Source organism: Salvelinus sp. IW2-2015, linkage group LG31, assembly GCF_002910315.2.
Source record: "Salvelinus sp. IW2-2015 linkage group LG31, ASM291031v2, whole genome shotgun sequence".
In the NCBI taxonomy this organism is placed as follows: domain Eukaryota; kingdom Metazoa; phylum Chordata; class Actinopteri; order Salmoniformes; family Salmonidae; genus Salvelinus; species Salvelinus sp. IW2-2015.
The window spans coordinates 28,722,156-28,748,955 of NC_036870.1; the positions used below are offsets into that span (position 1 = coordinate 28,722,156).

The window sequence follows — 26,800 nt, forward strand, 5'->3', positions numbered from 1 at the left end:
TAAATACAGGTTAATCTGTCTGAGGTCCCTGTGGGTGACGCGCCTAATGGGGTTAATCATCTGTCTGAGCACCGTGGGTGGCACGCCCTAATGGGTTAATCATTTGACCGGGGTGGAACGCCCTAATCGGGTTAATCATTCTGAGCACCGTGGGTGTTGGGTATCTGGCCCGTAGGTAACCCTAGATGGTTAATATTCTGAGCACCGTGGGTGGACGCCCTAATACGTTTAATCATCTGTGAGCACCGTGGGTGGACGCCTAATAGGTTAATCATTCTGAGTATCCTCTGCAGCAGAGGTAACTCTGGGTCTTCCTTTCCTGTGGTGGTCCTCATTAGAGCCAGTTTCATCATAGCGCTTGATGGTTTTTGCGACTACACTTAAAGAAACTTTCAAAGTTCTTGAAATGTTGCGTATTGACTGACCTTCATGTCTTAAAGCTGTGATGGACTGTCATTTCTCTTTGCTTATTTGAGCTGTTCTTGCCATAATATGGACTTGGTATTTGACCTAATAGGGCTATCTTCTGTAATTGTGAAATTCCACAAATTAACTTTTAACAAGGCACACCTGTTAATTGAAATGCATTCCAGGTGACTATCTCATGAAGCTGGTTGAGAAAACGCCAAGAGTGTGCAAGGCTGTCATCCAGGCAAAGGCTGGCTACTTGAAGAATCTCAAATATAAAATATATTTTGATTTGTTTAACACTTTTTGGGTTACTACATGATTCCATATGTGTTATTTCATAGTTTTGATGTCTTTACTATTATATTACAATGTAGAAAATAGTAAAAATAAAGAAAAACCCTTGAATGAGCAGGTGTTCTAAAACGTTTGACCGGTAGTGTATATACAGTGTTCAATACAAGTATTGAATACACTGCCGATTTTGCAAATTAATTACTTAAAAATCATACAATGTGATTTTCTGGATTTTTGTTTTAGATTCCGTCTCTCACAGTTGAAGTGTACCTATAATAAAAATTACAGACCTCTACATGCTTTATAAGTAGGAAAACCTGCAAAATCGGCAGTGTATCAAATACTTGTTCTCCCCACTGTATATATATATTTTTTACTGTCACATACACCAGATAGGTTTCACCCAACCTCTGATGTGTGGATATTTATTTATTTATTTGTATTTATTTAACCTTTATTTAACTAGGCAAGTCAGTTATGAACAAATTCTTATTAACAATGACGGCCTACCAAAAGGCAAAAGGCCTTCTGTGGGGATGGGAGGTGGGATTAAAAATACAATTAAAATTAAAAATAAATTAAATATAAACACAGGACAAAACACACATCACGACGAGAGAGACAACACTACATAAAGCGATACCTAAGACAACAACAAAGCAAGGCAATAACTCATGACCTGACCCACCTACTGAGATGTGCCTTTTGTTTAGTAAATCAGATGATACTATGAGGTGCTAGGGAGGCTGGATTGGGTCTTCAACTCTTGTAACAAATCCACACCAAAAAAAACTAAGAATTACCTCAGCATAAATTCATGTAGCTGTGGATCAACTTGCTCCAGTATTGGCATTAGGTAGTTCAGTATGTGCTTGGTGCTGTCCATGGTAGGATCCATGAAATCCCTGCAGGAGCATGTGGCCATGATGGACACAGAGAAGGGAAGCCATCTTTGTTGTGTTAAAATGTTAAAACAAGGGGTATAATACGAGAACAGGGTCGCAATATTATTTGAAATCTTTCAAATACTTGACAAATAAAAATTAAATAATGTTGCATGCGTCGTAAAACAACAGACTAACAGTAAAAATCTGTGTTTGATTGAGCTTGCCTGGCGCAATGAAACCAATGGAATAGTCTGAAAATTGCCACGCCCACCCATCTGGCACTACAGTCAGGCTCAAGCAAAATCTCACAGTTGTTGAAAGATTTCAAATACTATTTCAACTCAGGCCTGGGCCGTTATTTATTCATAAAGTGTCTCATAGTAAGTGTCATAATATAGGATCAGATTTACCTATAATAATGAATAACATTATACTGTACATGGGCAGGGAAGGACCTGATCTGATCCTAGATCAGTAACAACAGCAATAATCCTCATATCTACCTGAGGTGGTGATTGGAAAGGGTCTCCACCATGGCAATGGCCATGCGCTCTCCAACCACCAGTAGGAAGGTGACCACGATGTCATGGTAACCCTGGTAGTAGTGTAACGCAGGGTTCTTCTGTAGGACAACCAGGATGATGTCGATCAGCTGTTCCTGTAGTACCTGCCTCTCGTCCACACGCATGCCTGGGGAGAGGGAAAGAAAACATGGCTGTATCTCAATACCGACTGGGGAGAAGAAGAAAACGTGGCTGTATCTCAATACCGACTGGGGAGAAGAAGAAAACGTGGCTGTGTCTCAATACTGCTGGGGAGAGGGGAAGAAAACATGGCTGTATCTCAATACTTCAGAAAAAAATAGGTAGCAGCAAACTCTATCACTCTGATTCAATCCATATATTAACAACCAACGTCTAGGCAGCAAACTGCAATCACTAGAACTTCAGATACTTGTCTCAACCTCAGTGTCTCCATACCTGTCAACAGTTTGCTTTCATCTTTTAATTAACTTCAAGAACACTAGACACTGATACAAGCAGCCCATCTCTGGTAGACACAAGGACTGGATTTAAGTCTGTTTCCATCATATTGGTTTTAGTTTTATTAATCAAGTCTCCTTCAATCAGTGGTCATTGAAGAAAATGAAGAAATGAAGAAAAGGAAATAAGGAAATGCTTATGGAAGCCACTGAATAACAGTATTGAGATGCCCCCCCCAGTAAGGCCCTGAGTTAACTGACAAAGGGAGGAGACCATGAAGTATCAGCTGACCCCTGATCAGATCAAATGCACATACAGTGAGTGAGTAACTTCCATTCTATTTCATTCAATGGCAGCGAGTAAGTTACCTCTACTCTAATGTATTACATTCTATTGTATTCTATGTCAGGCACAGTGAGTGACTTACCTCTTGGGAAACGTTTCATGGACCTCCTGACATCAAGGAGCACCTGGTTGAAGTCCTTGTGGTTCTCTCGGATATCCTTGGCTGGAATCAAAACACAACTGCTTGGTGTCCACTCCCCTCCCAACCCTTGGTTTCAGTTGAACATACAATATTCATCAATGCTACTGCCAAAGGCCTTGAATGTTGACTGTGGGCTATTTACGTTCCTTTGTTGCACAGTTTTGAGGACTAAGGATGAGTCAACGTTGATAGAAGCCACCTGAAGTTAATAGTGGGCTACATTCATTTAACATACATCAACGGACTATAGACAGCTAGATGCATGCTGACACAATGCAATGTACAACTTGGCTCACATGGCTGTAGACTACTAAGGCGTCATAGGGATAGTTTCTACAGCCATGTCTCAGGGCAATGGCCAACTGCAATAATGGGCATCCATATTCCTCACATGCAAACATCTCACTCACTTGGTTTAGCAGGCAAGTTGTACACATTGACGCTGAGCAGCTTGGGCCAGACTTTCCTCCTGATCTCGTCTGTTAGAAGGCCTCCCTCGCTGACGGCCGCACTCCGCAGGGTCTCAATGTCCACAGGGTCACAGTTCAGGGCCTGGTGGATCACCACCAGCTTCAGCTTTTTCCACGACTCGTGCTCTGTTTGACAACAGAAAATATGAATTGAGATCATACATGTCATTCTGATAGCAATACGGTCTTGACTGTGGTCACGGTTTGCTTGGATGATAACCCCAGTATTTCTTGAGTACCACTGCAAGCAACAGCTCTCGTCTATGCTGGTATGTTGAAATCACTTTTTGTTAATCAACTCCTTCGACATAATGCTATTTAATTTCAATATGGAAGTTAAAAGTGCTTGCTTTTCACACTTAATACTATGTTACTAATATGAAATGTAGTGCATATAGTTAGCAATAGTAAACCACCAATCGATTGCAATCTTGCTTTGTTTCAACTGCATGGGCAACTTTACTGACAGTAACTACTTTCACTTATGCAGGTCGACATGTTTTGATAAAGAATGAGTGATTATGAATTCTAGAATGTGCATTTGTATTGCCATTAAGAATTATGGTTCATATGGGTCAATCCCATCCAGGCTCTGCTCTGGGTCAATCGATGGTCACGGTGCTTTGTTGTTCCACGTAGCATGTCTGGCAGCTGGCCAGACGAGAGTGGACTCATACAGAGCTAGTTACATGAGAAGCTATGAATCTATTCAAGTATCTACTGTACAACTATTCTCACCATGTACTATATGGGTAGATTATCTGCAATTTGGTAATGATTTAGTACTGATTGATTAAGTTTACCTCCATGTTGCTGTGCATTTCCATTCCCATTCACCCGGGCTCCTGTACCTTGCTGGTGTTTCCTTCCCTTTTTCATATCCTGTTCAAATTAATAGAGCATAAACAGTACATATGTTGTGCTATCGGCACTTGCAGAAATAAATCCACCTTTAAAATAGTTTATCTAACGACAGAAAACAACAATTAAAACGAATTCAGAGCATGAGCTGTCATTTGTCAAACAGCTGTTCCTGTCCATCGGCACTTCTCCCAGGAAATCAACCGAAGCTTTTATTTTGAGGAGGGATTTATATTTTTATGTTATCTGATTGGTGAAAAAGGATCTCGTTCTAAAAATCTACGCATCTTATTGGCTCATTCACTGTCAATTGTAAATATATTAAGGCGGGCTCAAGGCATTTGTAGTTTTATGTTCTCACCGATTTCATCGTCTGGTAAGCAAATTCGTGGCTGTGAGTGGACTTTGAGTAAAAACGCATGTTTATTAATAATATTTCACATATTTTATAGGGCTTTTTTATAATGACTTAATCGAAAAGTATTAAAACGGTGCGCCACTTGGCAGCACAAAAATAACTTCAACTCCCGAAGTCCTTGTCGGTTCACTTCAGGACGACAGGAGCGAGCCCCATAGAATCTCATACAAACTATCGCTCCTCCTCAATCAACCGAATGTTGACGTTTACAACAGGGACTACAGCCCGCTCCTCTACAGCTTGCTGACAACACGGGCTGGACTTTCCAGCCGAGACTTGAGGGAGAAACGTCTAGTGCAATTCCAGCAAGATAAGGTTGAATGTATCAAATTTAGGAAATGGGCGACAGAAACGACAGAGTCCCCATGATGACAGGCAGGACAAGAAGATCAACCATCGGCCCCACGCCAGCGGGGGGCAATTCGAAACATGCCAATGGCAGCAAGCAGAGCAGCGCATGGGAAAAAACGCCAAGCCATCCGAGCCACAGCAACGGGAAGGTGAAGAAGGAAAAACAGGTGCACGAGCCGGTCAGGACACCACAGGAGAGGAGCAAAATCTGCGAAAGACTCAGGTAAAGCAGGACACAGAAGCATAACCCACGGTAAAGCATAACACACGGCTTTTTGAGCTCACAGACACGTCTTCAATCCCTGATGTCTTCAGTTCTAGCTGCCTGTCACTGGTCTTTTGTTATGTTGTTATTTATGTTATGTATTGAAGGCCTTTGGTATTAACAATAGGTTCCTCATAATATGAGGCCAAAGACTAATCAGCCAGGTTCACTTACGCCATGTATGTTCTCTTTGCTTCGCTACGTGTTTGAGAGAAATCTAGGCCACATGTCTATAGGCTACATTTGCAGATAATCTAGCTATTCTGCAGTGAATTTAAATGTGCTACACCAGTGAGCTATGGCTGTACACCATTCAGTGATCCTCAATCTTGGTCCTGGCTGTATGACGCACAACAAAGTGTGTTGATTCAACTAATCATCAACTCCTTATTACTGGCTCCCCAGCTGCCATGTCCTCCAGGAGTCCCTGCTCAGCTCAGCCAGTGGATACAGTAACTATAGAGGCATCCTCAACTGGTGTGTGGTCATGCTGGTAAGTGCTAGCCTACCTTCTGTACATAGGAAATTGTACATTTAAATTGTCATCCACTTCTATGATTAAGGAAATATGGACATGTACACACCATATAAATATAATTATGAATCATTCTATTTCAACGGTACACACTCAAAAAAGTATCATAATTAAAAAATATATATATTTATTTTTTTCCGGGGGGGTTCTGATGTGATTTAATAAGGAGCATGCTGCACTTGATGCACCTTTTTTCTTCCAATTATTGATAAGCATGCGCCTATTAAGAAACTGACTGCTAGAACTGTTAAGGCCCTGTAGATTGATGAGGAATTGAAAAGCTGTATGGTTTGGTGGGACGATGCAAAAGGAGTTCACAGCTGATTGGCAAACTTACTGTAAATTGAGAAATTGTGACTAAACTGAACAAAAATAAGAAATTGTCTTATGAAGCCAAAATAATTGACAAAGTATGATGGGGGAAAAAAGTGTTGGAATACTTGAAATTAAATGATGGGCAGAAAGACAAATTCAACTCCATCTTTCATTGAATCAGATGGCTTATTCATAACAAAACCTTCTAGTGTTGCCAATTACTTTCTTTGGCAAACTAGACATAAAATGCCAACAACATATTAATGTAAAAAATACCTAATGAAAGAAAAGCATTATAATTTTGAATTTTATAAAGTTAGTGGAAAAGTTGTTCATCAATAATGAGAAACCACTTGGTATAGACAACTTAGATGAAAAGCTACTGAGAATAGTAGCGAAATAATATATTGCCTCATCTATAATTTTTTATTTGATTTATTATTAACAATGTCCTCAGACCTGGAGGGAAGCCAAAGTCATTCCACTACCCAAGAATGGTAAAGTCCACTTTACTGGCTCTAACAGCTGACCAATCAGCTTACAGCAAACTTCTGGGAAAAATTGTTTTTGACCAGATGCAATGCTATTTCTCTGTAAACAAATTAAAAACAGACTTTCAGCCTGCTTATAGAGAAGGGCACTCAACATGTACTGCGCTGACAAAAATGACTGATGATTGGTTGAAGTAATTTGATAATAACAAGATTGTGGAAGCTGTACTGTTAGATTTCATTATAGCCTTTGATATAATTGACCACAACTAGTTTAAAATAAAAAAAATAAAAAACTTCTTATGGCTTTTCAACCTCAGCTCTGAATCCACGATATGGCAATATTTCTAATAGAACACAGGGTTTTCTTTAAAACATGTAAATGTGTGGTGTACCGCAGGGCAGCTCTCTTGGCCCTCTACTCTTTTTTTCTATATTTACTAATGACCTGCAACTGGCATTAAGCAAAGCCAGTGTGTCTACTAGGGTTTCCGTTAGCAGGTAATAGCTGGCTTTTGTCCATTTAAAAAATATATATTTATTAAGAAAAGCTGATAAATAAAATTGCCACCGGCCAATTGTCCGGGAGAAGAAAAAATCCCATTGCTTTTTAACCTTTTCATTGATGGAAATGCATTTGACTGGTCATGCTTATCGGTCTGTAGGTTAATTTGCATAATTTAGTGGAATTAAATTGGCATGTGTGTACAGTACATTTGTTATGTATATTATTTATCACGTGTACAGATACAGAACCTTTAAGTGGAAAAACTGTCAGATAGCACGAGAGCTGCTGCTGCTGCAGCATCTGGTGGTGCTTTCAAGACAACTGGGAACTCTGAAAAATACGAGGTTAAATCATGAAGTCAGTGATCTTCTGGTCGGAAAGTCGGGGCCCTAGAAAGAGGCCAGAGTTCCTGAGTTGGAATTGCGAGTTGGATGACCGTTAAAAATGTGTTTATCCCCAGTCGGAGCTCGTGTTCTTTCCCCGCAGTAGTTTGGAACGTACTTAAGTCAGAGAGTTCCCAGTTGTTTTGAACGTGGCAACAGAAGGCAGGCTTCATCAGCGTATCACACCACTTTGCAAAGAGCTGGAGGCAGTATGTGTTTTGAAAACATACGTAATTGTTTGAAACCTGAATGTTTTAATACATATGATGAGGCATGTCATACCTTGCTTCAAAATAGCCTAATAGATCTCCCCTCTTTCTAAATTTCTAAACAATATTTTCAACTCTGACACATAAAACTGCTCACATGTTCAGTGCCCTTTTGAAAAGAGTGTTTTCCTGCTAATTGCATTATGGAACTAACATTCACATGTATCCTCCTGCTTTGTGTACATTGCTGCACTTATAATGTGAAGAGATAATAGTTAATCAACATTATAAAGTTAAACGTTCTGATCTGTTACATCAGACTCATTGCTTTTTAAGTTGTTTTTAATGTAGCCTAGGACTACTAGTTGTATGAACTTGGAATCTATAGTCCCACAACTGTCCCAGAGTGTTTGGAACAGGCTATTTCTTCCTCCACAAGCTGACCAATAGAATAGGTAGCCTAAACCTTTCTACTATAGTAGATTTACATAGGCTAGTGATTTTACTGTTCGTTACTCAGCTTGTTGGCTGAGGAAAAGTAAATGTGGACAGTTATTCTAACATCATTGCATCCTCGACTTGCATGTTCTGTTAATATGAATGACCATATTCTAAATGTGATTTCTGTCATTCTGAGCACCGTAGGTGGACGCCCTAATCAGGTTAATCATTCTGAGCACCGTGGGTGGACGCCCTAATCAGGTTAATCATTCTGAGCACCGTGGGTGGACGCCCTAATCCGGTTACACACCCAATGCATATGGGTCTGGTAAACTAAAAGGTTGCCGGTCAAATGTCCGGCGCAACATTTTCCGTAACGGAAACCCTGGTGTCTACGTATGCTTAGGATTCAACCCTATACGTGTCAGCAACCACTGCAGCCCTAAACAAAGAGTTGCAGTCAGTTTTAGAATGGGTGGCCAGTAATAAACTTGTCCTGAACATCTCTAAAACTAAGCATTGCATATGGTACAAATCATTCCCTAAGTTCTAGACCTCAGCTGAATCTGGTAATGAATGGTGTGGCAGTTGTACAAATTGACGAGACTAAATTACTTGGTGTTAACTTGGATTGTAAACTGTCATGGTCAAAACCTATTGATTCAATGGTTGTAAAGATGGGGAGGGATCTGTCTGTGATAAAGAGATGCACTTCGATCCTCTTCACTGTAATTGGAGGGATAATATCAATACTATGCATGCCAGACTTTCCTTGCTAAAAGTAGAGGAGAGACTGACTGCATCACTTATTTTTATAAGCAACATTAATGTGTTAAATTCAAAATTGTTTACATAGTCAACTTACATACAGCGCTGACACACACCAGCGGTCTTTTCACAGTTCCCAAATCCAGTACTAAAAAATCCAGGACAAATTCAAGAAAACGTGCAGTATTATATAGAGCCATGATTGCATGGAACTCACTTCCAGCTCAGATTTTGCAGATGAACAGCAAACCTGGTTTTAAAAAACAGATAAAAACAACACCTCACAGCACAACGCCTCTCCTCTATTTGACATAGATATTTTTTGTGTATGTACTGATATGTAGACTGTGTGGGATTGTTTTTAAATGTATGGGGTTCTGTCCTTGACTTGCTTTTGTCTATTAATGTTCATTATTATGACATGTTCTGTGTGGACCTCAGGAAGAGTAGCACCTGCTTTCCCAACAGCCAATGGGAACCAAATAAACTACCAAATCTAGGCCTGGGATTGTGCCCCTGTTTTGCCACTGAAATCGTCTAGACCTATTTATGCTTAAACCGCTTTCACAGAATAATCACCTGATCTAAAAGGTGTTTTGAAGACAGACATTCAGAAGTAGGCCACTGCTACATTTTCATAAAGCAGGCTGTGCAGAAGCCTCTGGTTGCTCTGTGAACCACCATCACTCCGTTAGTCTGGTCTTTGATCTATTTCAGCTGGAAGCCAGTTGCTGTAGGAGAGGTGCCCTGAGGTTAGAGCCACAGAGATAATACAGTGATGCTGCTGGCAACTGAGCGGCTATATTGGAGCTATTAAAATCAATCTGCATGGACCCATATTGTCTTTTTTAGACTCTGGAACTCAGACTGGAATTATTTGAGTACTGTGTTGAATACTCTTCTGTCAATCAGGGTATTCATTGGCTCTGTGCAGACTCAACTCTGAAGAGCTTTGAGGATGGATGGTTGATTATCTGTCTCTCAGTAGGCCTACATTTCTTCTTTCCTGCCAATAGCTGCAGTTGTTTTGATACCTAGCTGAGATAGGCAGACGATCTCAGCTTCTCTTGTGCTGTCGTCTACACATTGAGAATCATGCATACAGTAGCTAACCATTGTAGCTCAATGGTGTGGTAATGTATTTTCAGTGCTGTCTCTCAATAGCAATGGTAAACATTATTTTATCCACGCTACGCCTGTGCACGGCAAACATTAAAATGATGATCAGTTTGATAAGAGAATAAGGAACTCGTCCCTTGCCACCTCATATTTTATTATGAGAGAGAAGTGTTATATGAGCTATGAAGAGACTTGGGGACTTCGGACGAGAGCCGATGCTTCTTGGCCATGTGTTATACAGCTTGCCTCATTCAACTCTCTCACCCACTCACTCACTTCTAGATCACTTTCTTGTCCTTATATCAACTAACTAAAACTTTACATTGTAACAGAAAAGACAGTCACCTCTCTTGACACTGGCAGATAGACTCTGTGGTGGGTATTTAACACTAACACGTTGAGAGGAGCCTGACAGGAGTTCTTACTCTAATCTCTCTACAATGTGTCACTTCACATATTTTGACTCCTTGTACTACTCCACCTGCTTCATGTAGCCTACTGGCGGACAGAGGTCAAACAACACAGCCAAGCAAGTTTTCTGACATAGGTCCATTAGACAAACCAGAGGTCCATTTTAGTTAGGTTTAATGCGGTTTCTGATGTTTTTGATCAGTCAAGTTTGCACTGTTTAGATAAGCAAGGTGCAACCTATTTACACAGTGCAAACACGGTCTGCCTGGTATGCTATGCTGCTGGCATTGTTACAGTAATGGAGTGGGCAATGGGCATTAGCTGTCAGTTGACTTTGCTGGGGAGGCCAGAGCACTCATGACTCCCTTCAAGCGTTTGATTTGTCAGATGATGTGTTACAGTTAATTCTGTCCCCAAGGGGAAGGTCAAGTGAGGACACAGTCTGAGGTGAGCATTTATTTCTTCCTTTTGAGGATAACCATTTTCCTGTTCTCCTTCAAAAGTGTGACTGGAAGTTCAAGGGTATTTTATCGTTTTTCCGGCAGAACATCGAATTTCTAACTTGCACGGACAGAGGGGAGGATTTCTTAAATGATAATTACTGAAATGAATACGGACAGAATCCCATGTCTTCTAGCTAAAAATAAACACCCATTTATTTCTGTTTGAAGAGAGACCGCTGGAAAAGCTTCCCGTCGTCTTCAAAGCATCTGAGCGAGAAGTCTAATTTCCAAAGCCGGTATTAATCTGTCTTTGAAACATGATCGCTATGCCATTCCCAAGAAATCATCCCTATATTCTTTGTACCCGGTAATGAATAATTATGAAATTCAAGTGGAAAATTGCTGGCAAGAGGGGATATGTGTGCTAGAAAACAGATCTAACAGCGAGGAATGTCCATAGAAATAGAATTAATTTGAATGTGTTTCTATGGGCATGACGTCCACGGTCCTTTTTGCAACAATCCTTTACAGATGGCTTACCACATCGTCTTACGTCAGATTCCGCCTGACAAGCGCTGTGTAGTAGTGATGCCATCTGACGTAAGAAAATGGGCTCATCAAGGATATTATTCTGTCACAATGAAGCCCAGCTAGTTAGAAAGGGCTTGTTCCTCTGCATGTGCTGCTTAATGTAGGCCTAACCAGGTTTCTCTTTCTATTAAAGGGCTCCTGGCCTAGCCTCCATCTATCCACTGTATGTAGGCTGTGTCAATAAACCATCAATATTGCAGTTTCCATATTTAACAGGTCATGTACACTATATATACAAAAATATGTGGACACCTCTTCAAATTTGTGGATTTGGCTATTTCAGCCACACCCACTGCTGACAGATGTATAAAAACTAAATTGAGCACACAGCTATGCAATCTCCGTAGATAAACATTGGCAGGAGATTGACCTTACTGAAGTGCTCTAACTTTCAATGTGGCACCATCATAGGATGCCACCTTTCCAACAAGTCAGTTCATCACATTTCTGTCCTGTTAAAGCTGCCCTGGTCAATTTGGAAGTGCTGTTATTGTGAAGTGGAAACGTCTAGGAGCAACAACGGCTCAGCCGTGAAGTGGTAGGCCACACAAGCGCACGGAACGGGACCGCAGAGTGCTGAAGTGTGTAGCGCGTAAAAGTTGTCTGTCCTCGGTTGCAACACTCACTACCGAGTTCCAACCTGCATCTGGAAGCAACATCAGCACAAGAACTGTTCGTCGGGAGCTTCATGAAATGGGTTTCCATGGCCGAGCAGCCGCACACAAGCCTAAGATCAGCATGCGCAATGCCAAGCGTTGGCTGGAGTGGTGTAAGGCTCACCACCATTGGACATTGGCGCAGTGGAAACGCGTTCTCTGAAGTGATGAATCACGCTTCACCATCTGGCAATCCGATGGACGAATCTGTGTTTGTCGGATGCGAGGAGAACACTACCTGCCCCAATGCATATTGCCAACTGTAAAGTTTGGTGGATGAAGAGTGATCTGTGGCTGTTTTTCATGTTTCGGGCTTGGCCCCAGTGAGGCGAAATCTTAACGCTACAGCATACAATGACACACTCCATGATTCTGTTCTTCTGACTTTGTGGCAACATTTTGGGGGAAGGCCCTTTTTTTCTGTTTCAGCATGACAATGCCCCCATGCACAAAGCGAGGTCCATACAGAAATGGTTCGTTGAGATCGGTGTGGAAGAACTTGACCGGTCTGCACAGAGCCCTGATCTCAACCCCATCGGATAACTGTGGGATTAATTGGAACGCTGACTGCGAGCCAGGCCAAATCCATCAGTGCCCGACCTCACTAATGCTCTTGTGGCTGAATGAAAGCAAGTCCCCACAGCAATGTCCCAACATTTTAGTGGAAAGCCTTGCCAGAGGAGTGGAGGCTGTTATAGTAGCAAAGGGGGGACCAACCCATGACATGTTTGACAAGCAGGTGTCCACATACATTTGGTAGTGTATGTTAGGTTAGGTAGCTAAAGGCTACATGCATAATTGATGCTTAGCTACACTAAATGTATGTGGGCACCTGCTCGTCGAACATCTCATTCCAAAATCATGAGCATTAATATGGAGCATTGCTGCGGGGACTTGCTTCCAGAGTATGTGAGCGGAGTTGAGTGGTCGCAAATCCCGTTCATCGCTCATGGAGCGGTATGCACTCACAGGAAGAAAAAACTGCCACTCCAAATTCGCTCCACTCCACAATTTCGCTGCCACTCCACAATTTAACCAACACCCATCTATTTTTGTGGCTACCTGGACCAACCATTTCGTTTTGAAGTATTGAAACCAAACCATATGATTTGAATGAACAAAGATGAATGTAAGAAGCTCACCATTTTAAATAGGCTACATGTCATATTAAACAGCATAGAAACACTCTAAATAGGTCAGGAGCCAGACAGTCTAAGAAGGCTATATTATTTCAAGGCTATAGCCTACAAAGAAACACATTGTGAGTGTGACACACTAGGATGGTAGGCAGTCAGGGACATTAGACCCTCAGCATTTAAACAACATTTCTTTGTATTAAATCATTTTATAGCCTTTAAATTCATTTTTGTCTGTGGCTTCAGGCTCATGCGACGGTGCCTGGAGAGCAGGCCAGCAGCAGAGAATATCCTCTCCGTTCTTGCAGAGCCACTGGGGATGCTAAACACCCTTTTGGCCAGGCTGGGCAGAGATTTTATATATATGTTTTTTCTACTCTCTGAACGGGTCTCTTGGGGTCTGTTTTTTTTTTTTTCACTGGCCTTTTCGGAACGGGTCTTACTATCCTCGAGTCCATTCGGAACGGGTCTTACTATCCTCGAGTCCATTCGGAACGGGTCTCCTTTAAATATTAATAAGTTATGCATATTGGGTCGGGTGGGAAAGCGATGGGTCCATTTGGGAATGGGTCAAACGTATTAGACCTGTGAAGACCTCGTGTGGGTTGGTCCCCGGGGTTATCTTTTGCCTGACTAGATTGTTGTTATCAGCCTTCATAGAATGGAGATTTATTAAGTATGGCTCATATCAACATGGGCCAGTAGACTTTGACCTGTCAAAATTAAGATAGGATTCTATCTCTGGTCCAGACTGGTGTGCGTTCCTCTAACTACTAAACTAACACCCTGGAACAGAAATGACTACTGATCAATGTCTTTTCCTTCATACGATTTTTGTTTGTCTGAATTTTGTCAATACAATAGAGAAGTTAGACATGCTCCGGAACTTTGGTGACTACTAAGTATTTGTTTAAACCTGTTTTGGGCTGGATGTGTCAATGTGTAGTTCATACATGCAGAATTACTGTCTTACCTCAATTAACCATGAAATCCCTAGTAGGGGAAAATGGTGCAGCACAGCTTCCAGAAAACCAGTTGCATTCTACATTTCCCCCCCACGTGGGCCAGCACCCTAGCAATTTGAGTTTAACCAATGAGCTTTAGCCCCACGCCATATGAGTCACAGAGCGAGAGCAATGACGTGGTGCACATATCTGCACATAATGTGATGTAGTATGCCATTTTTAGGGACCACTTTTGGCTCATGAGTGCTACTTTCATAACTACTGGCTAAAAAGTATACAAAAGTACTGGAGAATCCCTTTAATAAGAATGGCATAGCCTAAGCCTAGGCTATCACAGTGTACCTTTGATGTGGACACTCCCATATGATTTCCAATTGATAAAGCACATTAGCGCTGTCTCCAACAAAAAATATTGGTCGACCAAGAGTAGTCTCTTCTTTCAAACAATCAATTGGTCAAAATGTTTAAACATGTATTTTTCCATATAGACACATTCTATGTTTGAATAAAATCAACTATATGTAGGCTACTGTGCTTGTCTGATGCTTGAAGCACAGCGATTAAAAAATAAATAATAATAATATTATTATTATTATTTATTTTTTAAAAGACAAATTACTAAAGAGGAGCCTAACCAGAAGACCAAATCCTGACCCTCCTCCACCTGCTGCTGGCCTTTTGCAGATTCTACCTTTTTTTTAAGCTCCTGAAGTTCCCGGGTAATATGCTACACCAGCGGTTGGCAACCTTTTTCATTTGGCATGCCAAGTTATCGTACCATTTCTAGTGATCTGTGTGCCAGTTATGATTTTCATTTGCACATTTTACAGACTTTGTTTACTTATTGTTTGAGGCAAAGAAAAAATGACTTTGAGAAGCTCCACGGTGATGGTGAGTTAAGACAATCAGAAATAGTATCAGATCCCCAAATGGACACATTTTATAGGCCTACATTTGCGCACAGGCCAGGTATGCGGCAGGGTCTGCAGACAATCACAGATTACAAAGGGAAAACCAGCCACGTCGCGGACACGTCATGCTCCCAGACAAGCTAAATACGTTCTCCGTGGCCGACATGAGTAAGACATTTAACCGTGTTAACCATCGCAAGGATGTCTGCTCAGACGGCATCCCTAGCCGCGTCCTCAGAGCATGCGCAGACCAGCTGGCTGGAGTGTGTACGGACATTCAATCTCTCACTTTCCCAGTCTGCTGTCCCCACTTGCTTCAATATGTCCACCATTGTTCCTGTTCCCAAGAAAGCAAAGGTAACTGAACTAAATGACTATCGCACCGTAGCACTCACTTCTGTCATCATGAAGTGCTTTGAGAGGCTAGTTTAGGATCATGTCACCCGAGACATTTTAATTTGCTTACCGCTCCAATATATCCACTTACGGTGTATTCGCCATCGCACTGCACTGTCCTATCCCATCTGGACGAGGAATACCTACATCAGAATACTGTTAATTGACTATAGCTCAGCCTTCAACACCATAGTACCCTCCAAGCTCATCATTAAGCTTGAGGCCCTGGGTCTGAACCCCGCCCCATGCAACTGGGTCCTGGACTTCCTGACGGGCCGCCCCCCAGGTGGCGAAGATAGGAAACAACATCTCCACTCCGCTGATCCTCAACACTGGGGCTCCACAAGGGTGCGTTCTGAGCCCTCTCCTGTACTCCCTGTTCACCCAAGACTGCGTGGCCATGCACACCTCCAACTCAATCATCAAGTTTGCAGACGACACAACAGTAGGAGGCCTGATTACCAACAATGAGACAGCCTACAGGGAGGAGGTGTGGTGCCAGGAAAATAACCTGTCCCTCAACGTCAACAAAACGAAGGAGCTGATCGTGGACTTCAGGAAACAGCAGAGGGAGCACGCCCCTATCCACATCGACGGGACCGCAGTGGAGAAGGTGGAAAGTTTCAAGTTCGCCTGCGTACACATCATTGACAATCTGAAATGGTCCACCAACACAGACCGTGTGGTGAAGGAGGCTGAAGAAATTTGGCTTGGCCCCTAAAACCCTCAAACTTTTACAGATGCACAATTGAGAGCATCCTGTCGGGCTGTATCACCGCCTGGTATGGCAACTGCACAGTCTGCATTACCGGAGGCAAACTACCTGCCCTCCAGGACACCTACAGCACCCTATGTCACAGGAAGGCCAAAAAAGATCATCAAGGAGAGCAACCACCCAAGCCACGGCCTGTTCACCCCACTATCATCCAGAAGGCGAGGTCAGTACAGGTGCATCAAAGCTGGGGACCAAGAGACTGAAAAACAGCTTCTATCTCAAGGCCATCGGACTGTTAAATAGCCATCACTAGGCGGCTTCCACCCGGTTACGTAACCCTGCACCTTAGAGGCTGCTGCCCTATGTACATAGACATGGAATCACTGGTCTTTAATAATGTTTACATACCGCTTTACTCATCTTATATGTATTTAGTCAATGCCACTCCGACATTGCTCGTCCTAATATTTATATATTTCTTAATTTCCCTCTTTTACTTTTAGATTTGTGTATTGTTGTGAATTGTTAGATACTACTGCGCTGTTGGAGCTAGGAACACAAGCATTTCGAATACATCTGCTAAATAAGTGTATGTGACCAATAACATGTGATTTGATTTGAGGTAGGCCTAGTCTATACGTAATCAAGTGTGTTTGTGTCCCTTCTCAAGATTGACAGGAGCGCTCCAAACAAAAAAAGACAATTCATAAATTGACAACTCGCAAATGGAATTTAAGTAAACTTTTTCTCAAGTGTAGCCTAGGTTATGTGTTCTGCAAACATGTCCACTCCTCAATGACAATGGTAAGAGTGTAATAATATATTGAATGCATTCAAATCATTTTCCATAACCAAACAAACATTGTAGATTAGAAATTATGGTAAATATACGACTGGTGTGTCATCCCAGCAGACCGCAATGGATTAGTCCACTTCGACAGGTGCCAAATATATATATTTGCCATTGATCGACGAAAAAAAATCTTGGTCTACCAACAGCCTGTTAACTGAACAATCGACCAGTCGACTAAATGGTGTCAGCCCTAAAGCACATTTTATATTTTAATCATTTAACAAACACTTTTATCCAGACAGACTTACAGGAGCAATTAGGGTTAAGTGCCTTGCTCAAGGGCACATTTTGATTACTGGCCCAACGCTCTTAAGCGCTAGGCTACCTGCCACACACTGATTACAAAATGTCTTCTATTGCAGGTCTTGAGCAATGCACGCCTTTTCCTGGAGAATCTTCTAAAGTAAGTATGTGCAGCTATAGGCACCCCAAATACCTATTAGTCTAGGCGACGTTAAACTTCTATATCATCATTTGTTGATCACTGAGATCCTAACTGTATCTCCCATCACGACTGCAGATCCGTTAATTTTGACCACAGCTTCTGTAGTAAGCTTCTCATAACTAACTCATTGTGAACAAAAATATCCATCCATGTGATTTTTTTTTTTTTTGTCTCTTTCCCTCCTCTCTCTGATAGATATGGGATATTGGTGGACCCCATCCAAGTTGTTTCACTGTTCTTAAAAGACCCATATAGCTGGCCTGCACCATGCCTTGTCATTGGTATATAGCTTAAATTCGTTTCCTCTTTGGCATGCTAACTGTATTATTGTGGTGGTTGTACATCTTCCAAAATCTATTTATTTGAATATCTCATTGTCTGGCTTTTGTTGCTTAGCAACCTGAGTCTATACCTGTTTAAAATACCATCAAGTGTTTTTCCACCAAGTGTGGGAAAATGTACTCATTTTGGAACAACATTGTAGCAATATTATACGGCTGTCTTTTGTTGAGTACCAGAGTCTGTGTTTTTATTTTCTCTCTCTTGCAGTCTCCAACGTGTTCGTAATGGCAGCTTTGTACACGGAGCGGAGGCTATCCATGGTGAGTGTCGTGCCATAATGTCTGGGACTAATGTGAACGATGCACTGTGAAATCTTACTAATCTCTCTGTTGCTCGTGAACACAAACATTTCAGACCTCTGTTAGCTGGAAATGGAGGGGGGCAGCATTTTCCTCTAATCAAAACCAATGTGGCTCCTCTAGCGAGTTGACAACAAGGGCTGTTCTTTGTGTCTTTGGAAGGTCACTTGTTTTTTTTTAGATAAGGATTCTATTGTATTTCACCCCCATAATATTTATGAAATAGGTCAGTGAAAGACTGACAGGAAAGGTGGGAGGAGAGGGGAAAGGATGTACTAGAAAGAGTGGGCTGGATTCGAACCCACAGCCTCACTGGTACCCACACTCTTACTGGTACATGTATTCTGGAGGCAGCCGTTTTAGACCACCCCAGTCACACAGAGATCCCAAACATTTTTAATTGTAATCCTGTGCTCAGGCCACTGTCTTAACAATGGTTTTAATTCCTGTTGCTCTGCAGGGCACCATCTCAGAGACGACTGGAACATTCCTTTACTTGGTCAATCTGACTACCCTCCTCTGTTTCCCATCAGCCACTGTGCTCACGCTGACCTCCATGACCCCAGGTGAGATGGCCTGATCGTGATGCTTACACTGCATGGTCATATACATAGATATAATGTGTCTAGGCTACAAATATTTATTGATCAAAAAGACTAAAGGCTTTTCTCAGAGCAGATGTATTTAAAAGAGACACACAAATAGTTTTGTAAAGCTTGATAATATCAATCATTTTTTTCTTGTCCAGCTGGTGGAGTCTTTGCCCTGGGTGTGTACACCATCCTCTTCATGAAGCTGTACTCCTATAAAGATGTTAACATGTGGTGCAGAGAGATTAGACATACCAAAGCCCGCACCCTGACCCGCTCCCATTCATGTGAGTACTAATGACCAGTAGTACCACTGTCTAATTTTACATTTTAGTCATTTAGCAGACGCTCTTATCCAGAGCAACTTACAATTAGTGCATTCATCTTAAGATAGCTTGGTGAGACAACACATCATATCATGTACATTTTCCCTCAACAAAGTATCGATCAGCAAAGTCAGTGTTAGTAGGAAAAGACAAGTGACCTTTTTTGGGGTGGGGTGCGTCGGGGGCACCGTGGGAGTTATTTAAGATACTCTTCAAAGAGGTAGGGTTTCGGACGTTTTTGGAAGATGGTCAGGGACTCCACCATTGGGGTGCCAGTACAGAGAAGAGCTTTGACTGGGCCAAAAGACCAGAGGTGGCAGAACGGAGTGCTCGGGTTGAGGGTTTAAGCATAGCCTGAAAGTAAGGAGGGGCAGGTCCTCTAGCTGCTCCGTAGGCAAGCACCAGGGTCTTGAAGGTAATGCAATCTTTGACTGGAAGCCAAGGGAGTGTGCGGAGGAGAATGGTGACATGGGGGGGGAAGTAGGAAGGTTGAACACCAGGCAGGCTGTGGCATTCTAGACAAGTTGCAGGGGTTTGATTGCACAAGCGGGGAGCCCAACCACCAGTGAGTTGTAGTAGTCTAGGCGGGAGATGACAAGGGCCTGGATTAGGACCTGCGCCACTTCCTGTGTGAGGAAAGGTTGTACTCTATGGATGTTGTAGAGCATGGACCTGCAGGAGCTAGTCACTGCTTTGATGTTTGCAGAGAACGACCGGGTGTTGTCCAGGGTCACACCAAGGTTCTTTGCACTCTGGGAGGGGGACGCTGTGGAGTTGTCAACCATGATGGAGAGGTCTTAGAGCGGGCAGGTCTTCCCGGGAGGAAGAGCAGCTCCGTTTTGTTGAGCTTGAAGTGGTGGTAGTTAAGTGTAGTTAAGTGTCATCTGTATAGCAATGATAGGAGAGACCATGTGAGGATATGGCCGAGTGACTTGGTGTAAAGAGGAGAACACTTGGGGGACACCAGTAGTGAGAGCACGTGGTGCAGACACAGATCCCCTCCACGCTACTGGTAGAGCGACCTGCCAGGTAGGATGCAATCCAGGAGTGTGCAGAACATGATGCCCAACCCTGAGAGGGTGGAAAGGAGGATCTGATGGTTCAAGGTGTGGAAGGCAGCGGATAGATCTAGGAGGATGAGAACAGAGGAGAGAGAGTCAGCTTTGGCAGAGTGGAGAGGCTCTGTGATACAGAAGAGAACGGTCTCCGTTGAGTGAACCGCCTTGAAGCCTGACTGGTTAGGGTCAAGAAGATCACTCTAAGGGAGATAATGAGAGAGTTGGTCAGAGACGCTCATGTGTTTTTGAAAGAAAATAAATTAGGGATACCGCTCTGTAGTTTTTGACGTGAAAGGGGTCAAGTGTTGGTTCCTTGAGAAGGGAAGGGACTCTGGCCATATTGAAGTCAGAGGGGACGCAGCCAGTGGTCAAGGATGACTTGATAAGGGAAGTGCGCAATGGGAGGAGGGGAATGGGGTCAAGTGTGGTAGTTCTGTGAGTGGGGTCAGTGGGCTCAGTAGGCTTAGTGAATGAGTAGCGGATTTCGTCCGCGGAGGGAGGTGGAGGATTCAGGAGGATGGAGAAGAGTTTCCCAGGGTTGGAGACAGAATATTTCAATTTAGAATGATAGTGGCTTTAGCAGCGGATACTGAGGAAGAGAAGGTAGAGAGAAGGTGTGTGGTGGAAGGATGATAGGTACTCTGGTAGTTTTCCTCCATTTCCTATCAGCTGTCCGCAGCCCTGTTCTGTTAGCACGCAGTGAAGGACTCGGCAATGGAGCGGGAAGGTCGAGCCGGCCGGGAGGAAAGGGGACAGTGAGTCATAGGATGCGGAAAGGGAGGAGAGTAGGGTGGAAGAGTCAGGAAACAGGAAGGACGAGGATTTAGCAGAAGGGAGAGAGGATAGAAGAGGAGAAAGTAGTGGAAGAGAGAGAGTGAAGATTGCAGCGACACATGACCATCTGGGTAGGGGCTGAGTAGGTAGGGTTGATAGCGAGACATTAAGATGAGGTCAAGCATATTGCCTGCCTTGTGATTGGGGAAAGGGTGAGGTCAAAAGAGGAAAGGAGTGGAAAGATGTCGGTAGGTTAAAGTTGCCCAGTACGATTAGTGGTGAGCCATCGTTGGGAAATTAGCTGATCAAGGTGTCAATGTCATTGTGGGCACCTGGTGGGCGATAGATGACAATAATGTTAAGCTTGAGAGAAGTGACCGTGACTGCATGGAATTCAAATGAGAGAGACAGTTGAGAGGAGGGGAGGGGGGGGTGGGGTAGAAAATCGCTATTTAAGAGAAATGAATAGCCCTGTGCCACCACCGCGACGACCAGATGCTCTCGGACTATGAGGGAACACATAGTCAGATGACGAGAGAGCAGCTGGAGTAGCAGTGTTCTCTGGGGAAATCCATATCTCCGTCACGGCCAAAACGTGAAGGCAATATAGGCTGAGATGAACTCAGCATACAGGTTTACCTTCATACTACCTACCTTACTTGCTGCGTGTGTGTGTCTGTTTGCGTGTGTGCGTAATTAGGGACAAATTCATTTAAGTAAAAGCACAAATAGCCAAAAATGTTAGAGGTGCTTCGAATTCTACGGCTGCCATCTTTCTACAGTACACCCTCCAGAGGATAACACTCTACCTGGTTGACATTATTGGTATTTGTGATCTTTACTCCAGTGCTGCTCGTGTAATTATGTCAACTGAATAGCATCGCCAAATTAGAATGTTGACATACTCACTCTCACACTCACACAGCTCTGGGTCTTCTCTCAATTTGCGCCCTCTCGATAACACGGATGCTGGCTGAGATCTGATTGGCTATCCCAGGATAATTACGCTGACCTCTCCAAAATGCGTGTGATGTGAGGAGAAATAGACGGGTATTTAATTAGCTGTATGACTCATTGCTGTATGAGTAACTTCTGTGACCTGTTTCTTTGGCTGGGCTGTTGTTTACTGCGAAAAGCTTTCAACGTTTGTTTAAATATGTATATTTTGCCCCCTGAATAAATACGAACACACACAGATGATTAGATGCACCCTCATGTATGCAGCAATGTCACACTTTCTGAAAAGTTACTGTTCTGCCATCGCCATCTATTGGTTGAATAGAAGTACTGCTGTCAGAAATAATCATTTTTTTTCATCCACACTTTCTATGCCCTCATAGGTCCATCTGTGGCCCAGTCAAATGGATCAGCTGTACATGCTCATGTGTCCTACCCTGGGAATCTCACACACAGAGGTTAGAACAGAAAGAGATGCAGAACATAATGACTAGTATCTAGTTGCAATGTACAGTTTATTTTTTTTATTTTTATTATCCATAAATCCAAATAAACTATTTTCATGTACAAAATTCTTATTTGAAAAGACAATGTGTAAGATGAATGAATTTGTGTGTTTCACTGTCCTCCCTCCACAGATATCTATTACTTTGTGTTTGCCCCAACACTCTGCTATGAGCTGAACTTCCCCCGGTCACCACGGATACGCAAGAGCTTCCTGTTGAGGAGACTCTTTGAGATGGTGAGGTCAAAGATCATATCAGGAAAACAGAGCTGTGCTATTTACATGCACCCTAAATAATACACACTGCGATCATGAAAACATATTTTAAAGGTCCAATTCGCAGTTAAAGCATTTTTCTCCACAACTGTTTCAGTAAAAAGCTGAGGGATGGGACTGGAGATATGTAATCACTCTCAAATTCATAGATGGAGCTATGGATGCAAGAACGGACCATCCATGTTATTTTTTGACCATGTTTTGAGGCTATGCAGTGTTTGTTTGCATTCACTTTGTTTACAAACATTGGACTAAAACAAACTAATCTCATGAGTCATTTATTAAGTTACATTCGTCAAGAATTAATGGGTACATATCATAAATTCAAAAAATGTATGTAGCAACTGCTGATTGCCCCTTTTTAATACATTTTAAAGATGTGGTGTCATCTAAAATCTTTTCCAGCTTTTCTTCATACAGTTACTGATTGGATTGGTACAACAGGTACGTTCATTATGTGTTATCCATACTGACATTACCTTTGTTGCTATTTGGTGTATTTTCACTCATCAAACCAGATTAAAATTATTTTGATTTAAAGGGTCACTTTTATGTTAACCATGCACTAATCTAGATGTTATTTTTTTTCAGTGGATAGTGCCGACGATTCAGAATTCCATGAAACCATTCCAGGTAAATATTAACATCTGTTGTCTGTTGGACTTCTGTCTATTCAACTGCTCCATTCCTTTGTGCTTAGGGGTGACTTTCATGTACCCTTTATGGCAGGATATGGACTTTTCCAGAATGATGGAGCGCATGTTGAAACTGGCTGTGAGTACAAATACAGACCACATAACCTAAACCCATGTCTCCGTTAGGGCTGTCCCTGCCCCCCCAAAAGATCTGAAATTGACAAAGTCGATTTTTTTTCTTTTTTTTCTCTCCCATAAATAGACTGTTTTAATAAAATCAACTACACTGAACAAAAATATAAACGCAAAATGTAGTGTTGGTCCCATGTTTCATGAGCTGAAATAAAAAAAAATCCCAGAAATGTTCTACACGCACCAAAAGCGTATTTCTCTCAAATTTTGTGCACAAATTTGTTAACACCCTTGTTAGTGAGCATTTCTCCTTTGCCAAGATATTCCATCCACCTGACAGGTGTGGCATATCAAGAAGCTGATTAAACAGCATGATCACAGGTGCACCTTGTGCTGGGAACAATAAAAGGTAACTTTAACATGTGCAGTTTTGTCACACAATGCCACAGATGTCTCAAGATTTGAGGGAGTGTGCAATTGGCATGCTGACTGGAGGAATGTCCACCAGAGAATTTCTGAGGATTATTTCTGTCTGTAATAAAGCCCTTTTGTGGGGGAAAACTCATTCTGATTGGCTGGGCCTGGCTGCCAAGTGGGTGGACCTATGTCCTCCAAGGCCCACTCATGGCTGCACCCCTGCCCAGTCATGTGAAATACATAGATTAGAGCCTAATTCATTTATTTCAATTGACGAATTTCTTAATATAAACTCAGTAAAGTCTTTGAAAATTTTGCATGTTGTGTTTTATATTTTTGTTCAGTATATATGTACTGAGTTTGACTGATGCTTTAAGGACACTATTTGATGAAGTAAGATACACAAATGTGTTATTTCATAGTTTGTGTCTTATTTCATCAAACATATAAATATATTTAACACATACATACAGTACCAGTCAAAAGTGTGGACACACCTACTCATTCAAGGGTTTTTATTTTTACTATTTTCTACATAAAAGTGAAGACATCAAAACTATGAAATAACACATATGGAATCATGTAGTAACCAAAAAAGTGTTAAATGCCAAGAGTGTGCAAAGCTGTCAAAGGAAAAGGGTGGCTACTCTGAAGAATCTCAAATAAAATATTTGGTTACTACATGATTCCATGTGTTATTTCATAGCTTTGATTTCTTCACTATTATTCTACAATATAGTAAAAATAAAGAAAAACCCTTGAATGAGTAGGTGTCCAAACTTTTGACTGGTACAGTATGTACATAATCCTTAATGTCCAGACTGTCTAATGGCACAAGGCTTCCTCTCCTCTCCCCTCTACCCCAACAGGTTCCCAATCATTTAATCTGGCTCATCTTTTTCTATTGGTTTTTCCACTCTTCCATGAACTTCGTAGCTGAGCTGATGCAGTTTGGAGACAGGGAGTTTTACCGGGACTGGTGGTAAGTGGATGTTGATTTCCAGTTAGCCATGTATTTGTTTTTAGTTATTCGTGCAGTGATACCATGTGAATTGTACCATCTGTTTGGGTTACATGTAGTGATAGATGTCATGCTAAAATAGCTTAGTCAAAACATTTATTTTTTTTTACTTCAAGAGCGAGGCTGCCCTGCACATCCTTTCCCTCCATGTCAAATACAGTTGCAACTGTCTCTCTGAGCCAGTCACATGTTGTTTTGTAGGAACTCTGAGACGGTCACTTACTTCTGGTCTAACTGGAACATTCCTGTGCACAAGTGGTGCCTCCGGTGAGTAGGAGTGGAAGAAATAACATTGATTGGAACAATACCACCACCTACAGCACTGACTTTATGGCTGTGTGTGTGTTCACTAAGTGCCGTAACCTTCTGTGACATTATAACGGATGGTTTTAAGATCTACTGTAAAGTACACTCTTGGTTACTGTCTACAGTTCCAAACTAATAAATCATTTATTTTCATCATCCGTTCTCCACAGCCACTTTTACAAGCCCATCATGAGGAGGGGAACGAATAAGTGGGTCGCCCAGACGGCCGTCTTCCTGGTCTCCGCCTTCTTTCACGAGGTTCGTGTGGGTGGCTGCCATCGAACACTGACTCATGGGTTCACACTTGACTTACCTGATTTTACATGTCAGTGTTAAAGGCTGCACTGTGCAATAATCCTCCTCCCTCTCTTTCAGTACTTGGTGAGCGTTCCTCTGAAAATGTTCAGACTGTGGGCGTTTATGGGCATGATGTCTCAGGTCAGACAACCTTTTCATTATCAAACAGTGGATTTGGGTGACATGGTCCTCTGTTAATGGTTACACACACAGGTTTTTAAAGTATCTGGCTTTAGAGTTCAGTAAAGGACGGTTTCCCCCTAAAACTGACCTTTTCAGATTCCACTCGCCTGGTTTGTCGGCCGCTTCCTGAGAGGTAACCATGGCAACGCCGCAGTCTGGATCTCGCTCATTATTGGCCAGCCCGTCGCCGTGCTGATGTATGTCCACGACTACTACGTAATACATTACATGTCACAATCATGAACAGTTGGTCGCAAGCAGAGGAGCAATACATTATACTAAAGGACAAATTGAATGTCAAATGTTTACTTTGAAAGGGAAATCTAAATGAATCTTGACTGAATAGTAAGAATGTTACACTAAGTAAATAGTTTGGCCTCCAGAAACCATTTCTCTAATGCACTTATACATCAGAGAGACTTGGATCCCGTCCTATCATTGCTGTGAAACACTGCCCTGACAAAACTAGAGAACATTTGTAGGCCTTTTCTCTGTTTCTTACTTAGTCTACAACTATGAAGATCAATGCAGACATTCCTATAGATAAACCTTACTATCGGTATGCTGCTTTTTCTCATGCGTTTGACACGTCTTTTTTGCCTTTTGATTAAATGATCAGAGTATTTTTATTTGAAGTTGTGTGAACTCATGTGGCTGCAGTAATAACCAGTCACATGTATTGTGCATAAGTCAAGCCAAATCTGTTATTACACTTGTGAAACTGTAATGTGTTTGCACTACAATGCATGCTGTTTGCTAATAAATAGACACTTTTCTTTATGCTATAATCTTTGTAAATTATATAAATGGAACTGGTGGAGTTGCACATGCAGCTAAGAAAAATATGGAAATGTCTGTTCTACTCCATTACAACCAACTAATTGCAGCCTTACCACAAATGGAAGAGGCAAGTAGAAGGGGGAGAAAGTAAGGAACTTGTCTGTCGGCGCTGCATTAAAGACAA

The 26,800-nt window shown here is 42.1% G+C and overlaps 2 protein-coding genes across 3 annotated transcripts; one reads left to right on the top strand and one right to left on the bottom strand.

Moving 5' to 3' along the window:
- Positions 1-1,145: 1,145 nt before the first annotated feature.
- LOC111956053 (TBC1 domain family member 20) lies at positions 1,146-4,580 on the bottom strand. 2 transcript variants are annotated; one of them, XM_023976469.2, is made up of 5 exons: positions 4,336-4,580; positions 3,473-3,658; positions 3,003-3,083; positions 2,096-2,282; positions 1,146-1,470 (listed from the first exon to the last, which is right to left on the bottom strand). In XM_023976469.2, the coding sequence occupies exons 1-5, from the start codon at positions 4,409-4,411 to the stop codon at positions 1,443-1,445; spliced, it is 558 nt and encodes a 185-aa protein (XP_023832237.1). In that variant the 5' UTR covers positions 4,412-4,580; the 3' UTR covers positions 1,146-1,442. The 2 variants fall into 2 exon arrangements, with proteins under 2 accessions (XP_023832237.1, XP_023832236.1); XM_023976468.2 differs by lacking the exon at positions 1,146-1,470 and adding an exon at positions 1,479-1,610.
- A 414-nt stretch (positions 4,581-4,994) lies between these two features.
- Positions 4,995-26,616, top strand: LOC111956178 (diacylglycerol O-acyltransferase 1). Its single transcript, XM_023976628.2, has 17 exons — positions 4,995-5,385; positions 5,833-5,920; positions 17,636-17,676; positions 17,914-17,999; positions 18,268-18,320; positions 18,820-18,925; positions 19,108-19,236; positions 22,448-22,522; positions 22,703-22,806; positions 23,251-23,289; positions 23,437-23,478; positions 23,575-23,619; positions 24,899-25,011; positions 25,252-25,317; positions 25,527-25,614; positions 25,732-25,794; positions 25,933-26,616. The coding sequence occupies exons 1-17, from the start codon at positions 5,150-5,152 to the stop codon at positions 26,077-26,079; spliced, it is 1,521 nt and encodes a 506-aa protein (XP_023832396.1). The 5' UTR covers positions 4,995-5,149; the 3' UTR covers positions 26,080-26,616.
- The last annotated feature ends 184 nt before the right edge of the window (positions 26,617-26,800 follow it).